This window comes from Oncorhynchus kisutch, linkage group LG29 (assembly GCF_002021735.2).
Source record: "Oncorhynchus kisutch isolate 150728-3 linkage group LG29, Okis_V2, whole genome shotgun sequence".
Taxonomy (NCBI): Eukaryota; Metazoa; Chordata; class Actinopteri; order Salmoniformes; family Salmonidae; genus Oncorhynchus; species Oncorhynchus kisutch.
The window spans coordinates 10748660-10764594 of NC_034202.2; the positions used below are offsets into that span (position 1 = coordinate 10748660).

At 39.2% G+C, this 15935-nt stretch overlaps 1 protein-coding gene across 1 annotated transcript in view; it reads right to left on the reverse strand.

Moving 5' to 3' along the window:
* Positions 1-2687: 2687 nt before the first annotated feature.
* Positions 2688-15935, reverse strand: part of fibcd1b (fibrinogen C domain containing 1b) — a 322405-nt gene continuing 309157 nt past the window's right edge. The window contains exon 8 of the mRNA XM_031809373.1: positions 2688-4032. Within this exon, the coding sequence (XP_031665233.1) occupies positions 3977-4032 (56 nt within the window). The 3' untranslated portion in view covers positions 2688-3976. The remainder of the gene's footprint in view (positions 4033-15935) is intronic.

The window sequence follows — 15935 nt, forward strand, 5'->3', positions numbered from 1 at the left end:
CTGTCATTTCCCCAAGGTGTCTGCAGCATTGTGACGTATTTGTAGGCATATCATTGGAAGATTGACCATAAGAGACTACATTTACCAGGTGCCCGCTTGGTGTCCTCCGTCGAAATTATTGCGTAAACTCCAGCTGCGTGCATTTTTCCATTTGCTCCAGAGAAACCCAACTGCCACGAAGGATTTATCATCGAATAGATATGTGAAAAACACCTTGAGGATTGATTCTAAACAACGTTTGCCATGTTTCTGTCGATGTTATGGAGTTAATTGGAACATTTTTTTTCTTAGCCAAAAGTGATGAACAAAATGGAGCGATTTCTCCACACAAATAATATTTTTGGAAAAACTGAACATTTGCTATCTAACTGAGAGGCTCCTCATTGAAAACATCCGAAGTTCTTCAAAGGTAAATGATTTTATTTGAATGCTTTTCTTGTTTTTGTGAAAATGTTGCCTGCTGAATGCTAGGCTTAATGCTATGCTAGCTATCAATACTCTTACACAAATGCTTGTGTAGCTATGGTTGAAAAGCATATTTTGAAAATCTGAGATGAGAGTGCTGTTAACAAAAGGCTAAGCTTGTGAGCCAATATATTTATTTCATTTGCGATTTTCATGAATAGTTAACGTTGCGTTATGCTAATGAGCTTGAGGCTATGATTACGCTCCCGGATACGGGATTGCTCGACGCAAGAAGTTAACCAAATCAAAATACATTTTAGATTCTTCAAAGTAGCCACGCTTTGCCTTGATGACAAAATTGCACACTCTTGGCATTCTCTCAACCAGCTTCAACTGGAATGCTTTTCCAAGAGTCTTGAAGGAGTTACCACATATGCTGAGAACTTGTTTGCTTCACTCTGTGGTCCAACTCATCCCAAACCAAATTGGGTTAAGGTCAGGTGATTGTGGAGGCCAGGTCATCTGATGCAGCACTCCATCACTCTCCTTATTGGTCAAACAGCCATTATACAGCCTGGAGGTGTGTTGGGTCATTGTCCTGTAGAAAAACAATTGATAGTCCCACTAAGCGCACACCAGATGGGATGGTTTATCACTGCAGAATGCTGTGGTAACCATGCTGGTTGATTGTGCCTTGAATACTAAAGAAATCACTGACAGTGTCACTAGCAAAGCACCACCACACCATCACACCTCCTCCTCCATGCTTCACGATGGGAACCACACATGCGGAGATCCTATGTTCACCTACTCTGCTTATCACAAAGACAGCGGTTGGAACCAAAAATGTCAAATTTGGACTCATCAGACCAAAGGACAGATTTCCACCAGTCTAATGTCCATTGCTCATGTTTCTTGGCCCAAGCAAGTCTCTTCTTCTGATTGGTGTCCTTTTGTAGTGGTTTCTTTGCAGCAATTCGACCATGAAGACCTGATACACGCAGTCTCCTCTGAACAGTTGATGTTGAGATGTGTCTGTTATTTGAAATCTGTGAAGCATTTATGATGTCATGGCTTTAGAAGCTTATGGTAGGCTAATTGACATCATTTGAGTCAATTGGAGGTGTACCTGTGAATGTATTTCAAGGCCTACCTTCAAACTCAGTGCCTCTTTGCTTGACATCATGGGGAAATCAAAAGAAATCAGCCAAGACGTCAGATAAAAAATTGTAGACATCCACAAGTCTGGTTCCTCATTGGGAGCAATTTCCAAATGCCTGAATGTCCCACGTTCATCTGTACAAACAATAGTACGCAAGTATAAACACCATGGGACCACACAGCCGTCTTACCGCTCAGGAAGAAGACGCGTTCAAATCAAATCAAATCAAATTTTATTTGTCACATACACATGGTTAGCAGATGTTAATGCGAGTGTAGCGAAATGCTTGTGCTTCTAGTTCCGACAATGCAGTAATAACCAACAAGTAATCTAACTAACAATTCCAAAACTACTGTCTTATACACACAAGTGTAAGGGGATAAAGAATATGTACATAAAGATATATGAATGAGTGATGGTACAGAGCGGCATAGGCAAGATGCAGTAGATGGTATCAAGTACAGTATATACATATGAGATGAGTATGTAAACAAAGTGGCATAGTTAAAGTGGCTAGTGATACATGTATTACATAAAGATGCAGTAGATGATATAGAGTACAGTATATACGTATACATGAGATTAATAATGTAGGGTATGAAAACATTATATTAGGTAGCATTGTTTAAAGTGGCTAGTGATATATTTCCCATCATTTCCCATCAATTCCCATTATTAAAGTGGCTGGAGTTGAGTCAGTGTGTTGGCAGCAGCCACTCAATGTTAGAGTTGGCTGTTTAACAGTCTGATGGCCTTGAGATAGAAGCTGTTTTTCAGTCTCTCGGTCCCAGCTTTGATGCACCTGTACTGACCTCGCCTTCTGGATGATAGCGGGGTGAACAGGCAGTGGCTCGGGTGGTTGTTGTCCTTGATGATCTTTATGGCCTTCCTGTAACATCGGGTGGTGTAGGTGTCCTGGAGGGCACATGGTCACATCACCAACAAACTATCATGGTTCAAACACACCAAGACATTCTTGAAGAAGGCACAGCAACACCTATTACCACTCAGGAGACTGAAAAGATTTGTCATGGGTCCTCAGATCCTCAAAAAGTTGTACAGCTACACCAGCGAGCATCCTGACTGGTTGTATCACCGCCTGATATTGTAACTGCTTGGCCTCCGACGACAAGGTACTACAGAGGGTAGTGCATACAGCCCAGTACATCACTGGGGCCAAGCTTCCTGACATCCAGGACTTCTATACCAGGCGGAGTCAGAGGAATGCCCCAAAAAGTAGTAGACTGTTCTCTCTACTACCGCACGGCAGGCGGTAGAACACGCATTTTTACGCTGCTGCTACTCTCTGTTTATTATCTATGCATAGTCACTTTACCTACATGTACATATTGTCTCAATTACCTCGACTAACCATACTGACTCTGTACTGTGTACTTTTACTTCAGTTAATTTTTGTAAATACTTTCTCAACACTTGTTTTCTTGAAACTGCATTGTTTGTTAAGGGCTTATAAGTAAGCATTTCACTGTAAGTTTGTGTGACACGTGACAAATAAAATCTGATTGGACATGAATTACTCTGTAATTGCTATGTAGTTACTATGTTACAACGATGGCTGACACCCAATACAATACGTGCAGTTGTGATCTATGGGGATCTATCTCAATCTAGGAAAAATGTTGTTTCAGCACCTTTATGTGTAATTATTGTGTAATTTCAATGTTATAAAAACATTTAAATCACAATTTCAGTTATTACCATGTCATTATAAAGAAAAGTATTGTAAATACAATGTTTCTAACGCAGGAACAAGCTAATTAATGTAAAGTGAATCACATGCTCATAACCCTGTCAAAAGGGTTAATTTGCTGTAGGATCATAGCTCCAAAGACATTATATTGGTTGATATAAATGAAAGTTGATATTCTGTTGTTTTTGTCAAATTAGAGCTTGCAGGGGTTGCATTTAAAGGGCCGGTATTGACTGCTATTTATATCGGCGTGGCAAGTTCCCGGCACTGGGTACTCCTGGCTCCATTTCCTCTATGGGTTGCATGCTAAGAGTGAATATCTTACAGCTGATACACTAATATTCAGTCTTTGACGAGTAGAGAGAGTACTCTTTTATTATTTTCTTTGCCCAACCAGTACATCCACTCAATAAAATGGAGATGCTTCTTTAAACTTTTTAGCCTGCAGACCTGCCCCCTTTATTGTCTGCCACACTCTTTTCATTTGTTGTGTGTCACATTCTGTGTGATGAGCCACAAAGTTGGTGACTGTAACCCAGCATATTCAAGAGGCCTGTCATACGCTCTCCAGCAATCACTCAGAATGGTGGAACGTATTCGCACATGTCGTCTGATGATAAGGGTTGAGGTTTCACGTGAACGGTTTCCCACCATTTTAATAAGAACTGGGAGCCGTCTGGTGTGTTCGACATCCATCATCAAAAAATACCCAGCCCTGTCTTCTCCATGTTGGCCCCATCCTTCCACGATTGTACTGAAAGATAGGAACAAGTGCATATCGTTATTTGGTCAGTGGTTAGTCACGCCTTGGAATGGCAGGGGATCAGAAAATCCATATGAACTAGCATATTGTCACTTATGACACAAGCTAAGGTCTGATGGGTGAAGTTGCATAATGTTGAAAGACCCTAAATGATCTTAGGAAACGTCACTGATGATGAGTCCAAGAGCACAGAGATGTATTTATCAAATAATTCTGTATATGAAATGGGCAAGCCCTCTATTTTTTTTATCCATATCAGTATATCTCCAGAGGAGTACTTTACAAAGGCAACTGATTACCATAAGTGAAATATACCCTCAAATTACCTCTCAGTTCCAAAGCCCAGATAATGAATGTTACTACATCAAAACGGATAATGCTACACCTTTCTCTTGTGTGAGAACTTGGATTCATCTATCACCACCAATCTCTGTAGAGAACTTGACCTAGTTTGGAAACCCTTCCTCCTCTTGAACCTCCTCAGGGCTTTGTTGCAGACCTTCAATAATGAGAAGTGAGACAAATGTTAGTGATGTGAGAAGACTTGAGAGTCCCAGGGCAGCAAGACCATCAACTTCAATAGGAGGGGCACCGAAATCAAATCTCACTTAGAGTCCCAAATCGTCTTGAGCGGACACTGCTCCTGTCTCATGTGGAAATACAATTTAATGGAAGTTCTCACAAAATAACTGAGTTTGAGTTTGTCTGTTGTTGCTATTTGCACTGTAATGCGCAAAAAAAAATCATATTTTATAAAACATTCAGTCAGCTTAACAGGCGTTTTTAAAACTTAGTAATAACTGACGGATTGATTATCAAAATAGTTGTTAGTTGCAGCTCCAAAAACAGTTCTCAAAACACATTTGTAACAGGTCTTACTTAATTTTACTGAATAGTGTAGGCTCACGAGAATGTGAAATTAGGGCAGCAGCAGGGGTGCAAGACTCCGCAGTTATGCCATGCTACCATACCACGACTGCCACCATGAAACCATCTACAGTAACCTAAATGCAAAACAAAACACTGGTTTGGATGGGTGGCAAAGCAAGCTAAATGTTGAAAATCTTGGAGAGCTCCTTTAAATAATGTGTGAAGTGTCCCAAAAGCCTGATTATTAAAAACACCCGTTTACATAAGTGAGCAAACATTTCCTCAGAGTGAATATAGGTAAACGAAGCTGGTGGCTTTTTCAGAGTCAAAATTGGTCATAGTTCTGCGTTGATCGACAACTGTAACAATCACAATGCACCTCTCACCTTTCTCAGGCTTTTCGTCATTCTTGTCAGTCCTTGAGCTCTGTGTAATGCCATCCTCAATAATATCAACTTGCCTCGTGTAGCGCCTGTGCTAATCTGCAATATTGCAACAAAGAAATGAACCTCTAGTGACTCCCAAACCCGCATGAGGGAGCATAATCATTGCCTGAAACTAATTAGCATAACGCAACGGACATAAATATCCCTAGAAAATATTCATATTCATGAAATTCACAAATGAAATATATTGAGACACAACTTAGCCTTTTGTTAATCACCTTGTCATCTCAGATTTTCAAAATATCCTTTACAGCCAACGCTAGACAAGCATTTGTGTAAGTTTATCATAGCCTAGCATAGCATTATGCCTTGCTAGCAGCAGGCAACCTTGTCACGGAATTCAGAAAAGCAATCAAATTAAATCGTTTACCTTTGATGAACTTCAGATGTTTTCACTCACGAGACTCCCAGGTAGATAGCCAAAGTTCATTTTTTCCCAAAATATTATTTTTGTAGGCAAACCAGCTCCGTTTGTTCTTCACGTTTGGCTGAGAAATCGCCCGGAAATTGCTGTCACCAAAACGCCGAAAAATATTCAAAATTAGCTCCATAATATCGACAGAAACATGGCAAACGTTGTTTAGAATCCATCCTCAAGGTGTTTTTCTAACATCTATTCGATAATATATACGTCGGGACAATTTGTTTTTCTCTAGGACCGATTGGAGTAACAGCTACCTCTGTATTTTACACGAGAATCTCTCTCGGAGCCACCATGTGCCCACTTACGCAATGTGGCCGCCTACGACTATTCTTCAACAGAAATGCGTAAAACTACGTCCCAATGCTGTAGACACCTTGGGGAATACGTAGAAAGCGTAAGCTCGTTGATGGTACATTCACAGCCAAATAGGGAGTCATTGGAACGCAGCGCTTTCAAAACCTGGGGCACTTCCGAATTGAATTTTTCTCAGGCTTTCGCCTGCAACATCAGTTCTGTTATACTCACAGACAATATCTTTACAGTTTTGGAATCGTTAGAGTGTTTTCTATCGAAAGCTGTCAATTATATGCATATTCGAGCACCTTTTCCTGACAAAATATCCCGTATAAAACAGGAACGTTTTTTTCCCAAAAATGAAAATACTGCCCCCTAGCACCAAACCAGATCAACAGTATATGATAATCGAAACCAAAATATTTTCTTCATAAATTAAACCCACGATAGGCTGTCACGCACTGATCTGTTTCACCTGTCCTTGTTATTGTCTCCAACCCCTCCAGGTGTCGCTTGTTTTCCCCAGTGTAATTATCCCTGTGTTTCCTGTCTCTCTGTGCCAGTTCATCTTGTTTGTCCAAGCCTACCAGCATTTTTTCCCAGTTTCCTGCTTGTCCTTTTCTCCTTTTTCTAGTGTTCCTGGCCTCTTTGACCTTTGCCTGTTCTGGACTCTGTACCCGCCTGCCTGACCATTCTGCCTGCCCTGACCTCGAGACTGCCTGCCACTCTGTACCTCCTGGATTCTGATCTGGTTATGACTTTTTGCCTGCAGACAACCATTCTCTTGCCTTTTCTCTTTGGATTTACTAAACATCTTAAACTCCAACCATCTGCCTCCTGTGTCTGCATTTGGGTCTTGCCTAGTGTCATGATATATGCCCCAGACTAAATCCAATGAGACCCAGCTTTTGGTAACACAACCTTAACTTGCCCTTAAAGCACATTTTCTTCAGCCTGGAGAAACCTGCTCACCAGTCCACATCTGATCACCAAACATTTCGCTCCCTGCTTTTACATGAGCATCCATTCTGGTCTGGATTTTAACATTTTTTATTACTGTTTTGGTTAGCGACTATATCACCTTCATGGTTTTGTTTTCTCCCGACGGTTATTTTATAGTCTATTGTCGCCCTGGATGTCTGCCTAGTTGAGAGCCTCCTCGGCTCCACTGCACTGCTCCCCGCCTGCCCTAGTCTGTCTCTCCCAGTCAGGGACAGGTGCCTCTCGCTCATTCTCTCTCTCGTTCTCTCTCTCGTACTATTTGATTAGTGATTCTTGCCATGCGTGTCTTATTTAGGAATGTTTTTATTTCAAGTTGTAGTTCATTTAATATGAGTGTTTAACATTGTGTTGGCTATATATCTTAGATTGTTCTGTTAACTTTATGTGCCTAGCGCCTTTTTCTCATGTTAATTGACAGGGCAATAAACGAACATGCTGCTGTTGGATTTTAAAATGTTGCCGATACTTTTAAAGCCTGTTGCTCTGTGAATGAAGAAATATATGAATGTTTCTTACTCGTGTTTTGGGAGAAACCACACGCTTGCACTGTAAATGCACGCGAGAACTATGTACATTTCTCCCAAACATCATGTTAGAAATCGGAAATTCGGCCACTTCAATATCATGGTTTGTGTTTTCAACACCAGAATAAATATTTACATTTCGACAAACAAAATGCATCCCTCCCTATTATGTAGGCTTACCCTGTATCAATGGCTTGGCTTGATAATTTCCGAATGTCATTCAACTTTTTGGTGTTTTGTAAAATATGCCTATTTCCATTCATCCAATGATCGCTGCACAGTTTGGAGTTATTGATTTTATTTGTCAGTAAAAAAATATGTTTATACACAAAGATTTTTAAACGGTAACCGGGATTGGGGTGGCAGGTAGCCTATTGGTTAGAGCGTTGGACTAGTAACCAAAACATTGCAAGATAAAATCACTGAGCTGACAAGGTAAAAGTCTGTTGTTGTCACGCCCTGGTCAAAGTATTTTGTGTTTATCAAAGTCTATGGCTGTCTGGAGTGGTTCTCAATCAGAGGCAGGTGCTTATCGTTGTCTCTGATTGGGAACCATATTTAGGCAGCCATATTCTTTGAGTTTGTCGTGGGTGATTGTCCATAGTGTCCTATGTGTCCTCTTTGTTAGTTTGCACCAGATAGGCTGTTTCGGTTTTCGTTACGTTTATTGGTTTGTAGTGTTTAGTGTTTATTCATTGTTTACGTTTGTTTGAATAAATATGGATCGCAATCGACACGCTGCAGTTTGGTCCGACTCTCCTTCACCACACCTAGAAAGCCGTAACAGTTGTTATGCCCCTGAAAAGGCAGTTAACCCACTGTTCCTAGGCTGTCATTGAAAATAAGAATTTGTTCTTAACTGACTTGCCTATTTAAATAAAGATATATATTTAAAAAAATTGCTAAATAAAGTTGGGCACTTATTTCCATTTGTGGTCCCTATTTTCTACATAAATACATATGCAATTACATACTGTAGATAGAGAGAGAGACAAAAGCTGCTCAACCTACAAATGAGTATGAGGGGGGAGTTGTACAATTCTTACAAACTTGTTTGGCTGGTAGCTTATTCTTTAGATGGTTAGGGCTGCTGGTGAACTAGAAAGTGCAGGATTAATCAAAGTGACACTGGACTAGCGCACTTGCCAGTCTTTAGGGTGTCTATAGCTAGGTTTCCATCCAATTGGCGACAGATTTTCATGAGAATATTCTAAAATCTTCAAAAAGACATTGTGCCATTTCAGAGTGTCCTTCAGGAACATTTTGGTGCCAGACAACATGACAGGGAAGATTTAAATGGACATTTGAGAAATTTTACGGACGTCCAAATGCAGCCAGCGCCATCAATAAGGGATGTTGGCCTTCAAAAAAACAGCTAAGCCGTGAGTGTACAATTCATTATGACATAGATTAACCAGGTGAATCCATTATGAAGCCCTGAGTGCACAATTCATTATGACATAGACTAACCAGGTGAATCCATTATGAAGCCCTGAGTGCACAATTCATTATGACATAGATTAACCAGGTGAATCCATTATGAAGCCCTGAGTGCACAATTCATTATGACATAGACTAACCAGGTGAATCCATTATGAAGCCCTGAGTGCACAATTCATTATGACATAGATTAACCAGGTGAATCCATTATGAAGCCCTGAGTGCACAATTCATTATGACATAGACTAACCAGGTGAATCCATTATGAAGCCCTGAGTGCACAATTCATTATGACATAGATTAACCAGGTGAATCCATTATGAAGCCCTGAGTGCACAATTCATTATGACAGACTAACCAGGTGAATCCATTATGAAGCCCTGAGTGCACAATTCATTATGACATATACTAACCAGGTGAATCCAGTGAAAACTATGATCCCATACTGATGTCACTTGTTAAATCCACTTCAAACAGTGTCGATGAAGGGGAGGAGCCAGGTTAAAGAAGGATTTTTAAGCCTCGAGACAATTGAGACATGCACTGTGTGTGTGTTTGCCATTCAGAGGGTGAATAGACAAGACAAAATATTTACTATGTGCCATGAAACGGGGTAGGTGCCAGGGGCATCGGATTGCAACACTGCTGCTTTTTTCATGCTCAACAGTTTCCCATGTGCATCAAGATGGTCCACCACCCAAAGGACACCCAGCCGACTTGACACAACTGCGGGAAGCATTTGAGTCAACATGGGTCAGCATCCCTATGGAATGCTTTTGACACCTTGTATAGTCCATTCCCCAATGACTTGAGGCTGTTCTGAAGGCAAAAAGGGGGGGGTGCAACTCAATACTAGGAAGGTGTTCATAAAGATTTTTTCATAAGCGGCACTTCAAACAAAGTGGGACCGAAAACTGTTACCGACCAACCCTGCTGCCATTACATATAAGAGAATGACACACTAATGAGGGTAAATGGAATCTCAAAGATCCTACAATTACCAGATTCAACAGATTCTGTCATTGCCAGTCTTTCCCTATATCACAAAGCAGTGGTGAAAACCCTGCATGTCAGTCTCATAATAATTCCTCTGGGTGAAACCACACTTTCCTCTCTCCATCTCTCCCTCACTTCGTCTCTCCCGTTGTGTCTCTTCGGTATTAGCAGTTACTGGTAATAAACCAGGCCTGGTGTGTGTGTGTGTGTGTGTGTGTGTGTGTGTGTGTGTGTGTGTGTGTGTGTGTGTGTGTGTGTGTGGCAGTTGGCGGCCATCAGAGGAAATATAACTGGTCCCAGTGGGATCTTTACCTGCCACCAACATCAATTCACCGTCTAACACCCAGCCAACCCAGCCACTACTACAGATAGGGGGCTGATGGCTACAGGCCTGGCGACACCCTTACTGTAGCAGGTTTTCTTGAGACTTGTCAGAGATTCAGACTTCTCCGTAGGTGCCAAATCGGGCACACTAGGTTAGGTTAAGGGTTAAGGTTAGAGTTAGGGTTAGTAGATAGGTAGTTTAAATGTTACTTATAGTCTGTAGATAGTCTGTAGATGGAAAATCCAAATAAAGTGTTATCGCCAAATCTGATAAAGGCACACATATCCGCACACACAAACAAAATCACAGACAATTGTTCACTGCACGTACGCAGCACAAACACAGATGATCGGTCCTGCCCATGCAACTGGTCAGTCTGTCTGGGTCATGCAGAATCTACCAGAGCAGATAACAATAAGATATACAAATGAATAAATATAAAAACACACCAGATATATACAAGTAGTGGGGCGGCAGGGTAACCTAGTGGTTAGAGCATTGGACTAGTAACTGAAAGGTTGCAAGTTCATATCCCCGAGCTGACAAGGTTCAAATCTGGAGTTCTGCCCCTGAACAGGCAGTTAACCCACTATTCCTAGGCTGTCATTGAAAGTAAGAATTTGATCTTAACTACCTTGCCTAGTTACATAAATGTCAAATAAAGCAGATAAAATAGGAGATGGAAAAATGGGTTGCTGTGATTGTGTGCAGTATGGCCAAAAATGAGAAATACAATTACAAAATACCATAGAGATTAATGCATCAAAATAACCTACTAAAAACTTTAATTTCATATTTTTTTCATTTAAAACACAACAAAAATTATTTGCAAGTAGCCAGGTGGAACAGCAATCACATTCTCGATAAACCTTTTTTCTTGCTTTGAATGTGAATAATGTTGTTGTTGTTGCTGTTGATCTGCCTTAGTAAGTTGTTCTTAATTAGAATGCATGCTAGCCCATGTATTACAGCTTGTACCACACTATCCTCCTGTCACAGTCAACCGTGGTCTCAGACAAGCCTGCACCTTGATTAGCATAATCATTCCCCAGAGTATTCATCCCAAATGCCACCCTATTCCCTATATAGTGCACTATTCCCTATATAGAGCACTATGGGCAGGATGGGCAAAAATTCCAAAATACAATTACAAAATACACATTCACAATACCATAAAGATCAATGTATGTAAATAAACAACAAAATACTTGTATTTTACCATGTATTTAATAAAAATACATGTATTTCATATTTTAAAATATACTGAACAAAAATATAAACGCAACATGCAACAATTTCAAAGATTTTAATTTTACAGTTCATATGAGGAAATCAGTCAATTAAAAAAAATCATTAGGCCCTAATCTATGGATTTCACTTGACTGGGAATACAGATATGCATCTGTTGGTCACAGATATCTTTAAAAAAAGGTAGGGGCATGGATCAGAAAACCAGTCAGTTTGGGGGGCCAAAAAATGTGAACCACTATAAAAATAAATGTATAGAAAAGAATGCTGTATTTTGATAATATAAATTACAGTATTTTCAGCATAGAAAATACATTACAGTGCAGTTTAGCCCAGTGTATTTCATTTTTTTGTACGTTTATTTTAATTTAGAATACAAAACATGCACATATTAAAAGACAACATACAGATGCACATAAACATAAACAACATCACACCTTCCCAGACCCACTTGTACTCACCTCTATCTCCAGTGCCTGTACTACTCTCTGCCACGTTTTGAAATTGCATCATTTTGTTCCTCTCTGTTGCTCTTTCAATATTTAGATAATCAAGCATATGATTTTTCCATTGTCTTAATGATGGAGGATATGTTGATTTCCCGTTTTCAAATATACATTTTTTCAAGAAGATTGATGAGAAGTGTATTATCCAACCCATTGGGTATCTCACTGCAACCTCACATGACATGTCTTGAAATATGGATACAGATGAATTCAAAGTACATTTACATTTTAACTTCTGACATCCTACTTTCTAACTCTGCCCTTAATACCTCTTAAAGCTAGGGGTCAGAATTTTCACTTTTGGGTAAATAGCGTGCCAAGTTTCAACTTCCTGCTAGTCATGCCAAGAATATAAGATATGCATATTATTCATATATTTGGATAGAAAACACTCTGACGTTTCTAAAACTGTTTGAATCATGTCTGTGAGTATAAAATAACTTATGTAGCAGGCAAAACCCAGAGGACTAACTGTTCAGATTTTTCCCCCCCCTCTCTGTTGAATATATTGTCTTTGTCATTGGATATTTAATACGAATCCATTTTCAGTTCCTACCGCTTCCACACGATGTCGCCAGTCTTTGGAATATGGTTGAAGTTATTAATTTGTGCATTGAGGAAGTAGGCCAACTCAGAAATGGGGACACATTTGTGAGTTGCGCAAGACGTGAACAGCAGTGCTGGTTTGGTTTCGTTCCTGTATTGTATACAGATTGCCCCGTCTACAATTTGATCGATTATTAACGTTTAAAAATACCTAACGTTGTATTACAAAAGTAGTTTGTAAATGGACATTTTCGATATATATGGAAGGAATTAATCAAACAAAATAACCAATTGTGATGTTTATGGGACATATTGGAGTGCCAACAGAAGAGGCTCGTCAAAGGTAATGCATACTTTATATTTTATTTCAGCGTTTTGTGTAGCACCTGCTATGCTAGCTCCTTTGTTTACTGCTGGTGCAGATGGATGCAGGCTATCAGATAATAGCTTCTTATGCTTTCGCCGAAAAGCGAAAATTTGACATGTTGGCTGGATTCACGAGTGTAGCTTTAATTGAGTATCTTACATGTGTGATTTAATGAAAGTTTGAATTGCATAGCATTTTATTTGAATCTGGCGTCCTGCATTTCCCCTGGCAATTGGCCAGTTGAGAAGCTAGCGTCTCCCCTATCCGTAACTATTGGACTTTATAACATTCCCAGAAGGCATGGATTATTGAATCATTGTTGCTTTTACACTTAAGAATTAATTAGATCTGAATGAATCAGTGAATTATATTTTATTTTTGTATCGAATCGCCAATTGGCAACCCATCCTTTATTGGATTAATTTACACATAAACAAACATTACAATAATTCACTGTGGTAATTCACTGTGGTAAATCAATGATAATTCAATGATACTTCTAAAATATGACACTGTCGTTGGGTTGTAGAATTTGTGAATTTGGTATCTTGTATAATGCCTTTATATATACGTTAGTTTACACTGGATTAAGCACAAATGTTCATTAGTTATGTTCCAACATTCCCTCTATCTTGTGCCAATGTAAGTTATATTTAAGTCTTGGTTCCTAAAGTTTATATATTTTTATTGGTGATTGTCAGTTGGATAGGTTCCCTGCAAGGTTTTGTATGTCTTACCTATCATATGAACACTCTTTTCTGACTCAAATAGGAATCTCTCAAGATTGCTCTGACGTCCAAGATATTTTAAATACACATTCTGTGATATGAAACTTTTAGGTTGCATGTATTTAAAAATATCAACATTGGTCATAAAAAATAAAAAATGGCTTTTTAATTCTGTCATGGAAATACATGAATTTCCACTTACTAAGGCATTTACAGTTTCTATGCCTTTAGTTTTCCAAGTGCATTCTGAAAACCTATCCAAGGATTGCTCCATAGGGTTGTGTTTTTTGGCAGTCTCTGGTTGTGTTGCAAATGGCACCAATAGACAGAGATGAGCAGTATTTCTGTATTTGAAATATGTATTTTTTCTACTTCTGAAAATTTTGTCATTTGAATTACACTGGGCTGAACTACACTCCAATGTATTTTGTATTTTAAAATACTGTAATTATTATGTTCAAAATACTTAAGACCTTTCTATACAGTTTGTGATAGTGGTTCTCATTTTGTGGCCCCTCTTGCATTGGTTTCTGATAGCACTATGGTGTGATAAGAGCGTCTGTTAAATTAACTAAATATAAATGTACATGTAAAAATATTGATAAAAAATGTATTGAGGGAAAATGTACTTGATCAGTTTGTAATATGTTGTCTCACCTAGTTTAGTCTAGTCTTAAGAAAAATGCACTAACTGTACATCGATCCGCATAAGAGTGTCTGCAAAATTATTAAAATGTTTAAATGAACAATTGCAAAGAATGATGATTATAATTCTAATGAGCACCAGCTCAAAACAAGGTCAATAATAATATCCAGTGTGCATTGCAGTTCATTTTGGTATGTTTAATTTCACATATACATTTGCATTTTGGTCATTTAGCAGACACTCTTATCCAGAGTGACTTGCTCAACTAAGGTAGATCAACAACACATCACAGTCATAGCAAGACAAGTATATCATATTCAAAATACAAGTATTTTGTTACGTAGTTTATTTTGATACGCTGCTCTAATTTGTACTTTGTCATTTTTGCCCATCCCTACACAATGTGCCCTTTTCAAAAGTAGTGCACTCTATAGGGAATAGGTTGGCATTTGGAACAAATTCTCTGGGGAATGATTATGCTAATCAAGGTGCAGGCTTGACTGAGACCGCGGTTGACTGTGGCAGGAGGATAGTGTGGCACAAGGTGTAATAAAAAAGGCTGTAATTTCCCTATGACATTTCCAGTTTAAAATCAATTCCCTATGGAGCAATAGAGAGTGTGAGAAGAAATCTGATTTACATTACATTAATGTACATGTTGGAAAGGACAATTTGACTAATACCAGCCAAGATCTAATTGGTCCCGCTTTAAATTACATTCAGATTATAAAGGCTTCATAAATCCTTCATAATGACTTCATAAGCACTAAATAAATGTGTTTAAAGTCATCTATAACCCTATCTCATGCATGATAAAGGGTTCATACATGTGGCATAACTGTGTGACATAATCACCAAAGTCAAGTGTGACATACCTACTATGTCGAATATGATATAAGCATGTGCTCTACAAAGTGTGACATGTTGTGCTGAAGGATGGCACATACTCTAAAGTGAGGTCATGTTAGTCACATTATACCTAATCACCTTCGGTTAGTGCTATCTGTGTTCCTTGGTAAGTCCCTCCCCTAAACCCTTACCCTAACCTTAACCCCCACCTTTACCATTACCTAACCATAATCACAACCCTTATGTAATCCTGACCTTAAGCCATACCTGAACCATGTTAAATGTCAACTTCAATGAGTTAGGGACGTCCCAAAGATCTTCAATAGCAAAGACCAATCTCGTTCCCAGGCACTTCTGCCCAAATGCACGGAACGTCTGGTGGACCAACACATCAAACTTGGGTTTCGTTAATCTATACAGAGTGCAGGGAGAATCATTACTCGTTGGCTAAATCTACCAACCAATCATCTCCTACAAAACCTTCCCCTGTGTGTCACCTTGGTCCAACGTCTTGGCAATGAAGAACTTCTGTTTGTAGTCCTTATTGTGATAGTGTTCCCCACAAGCACAACACACATTGATCATACATTTGAAGGGTGTAGTCTTTCTTCTTCTCGTGGAGCCATTAGCTAGCTATGTCATCTGCTAATTAATGAATTGTTTTTTTCTCCCTTGATGCCAGG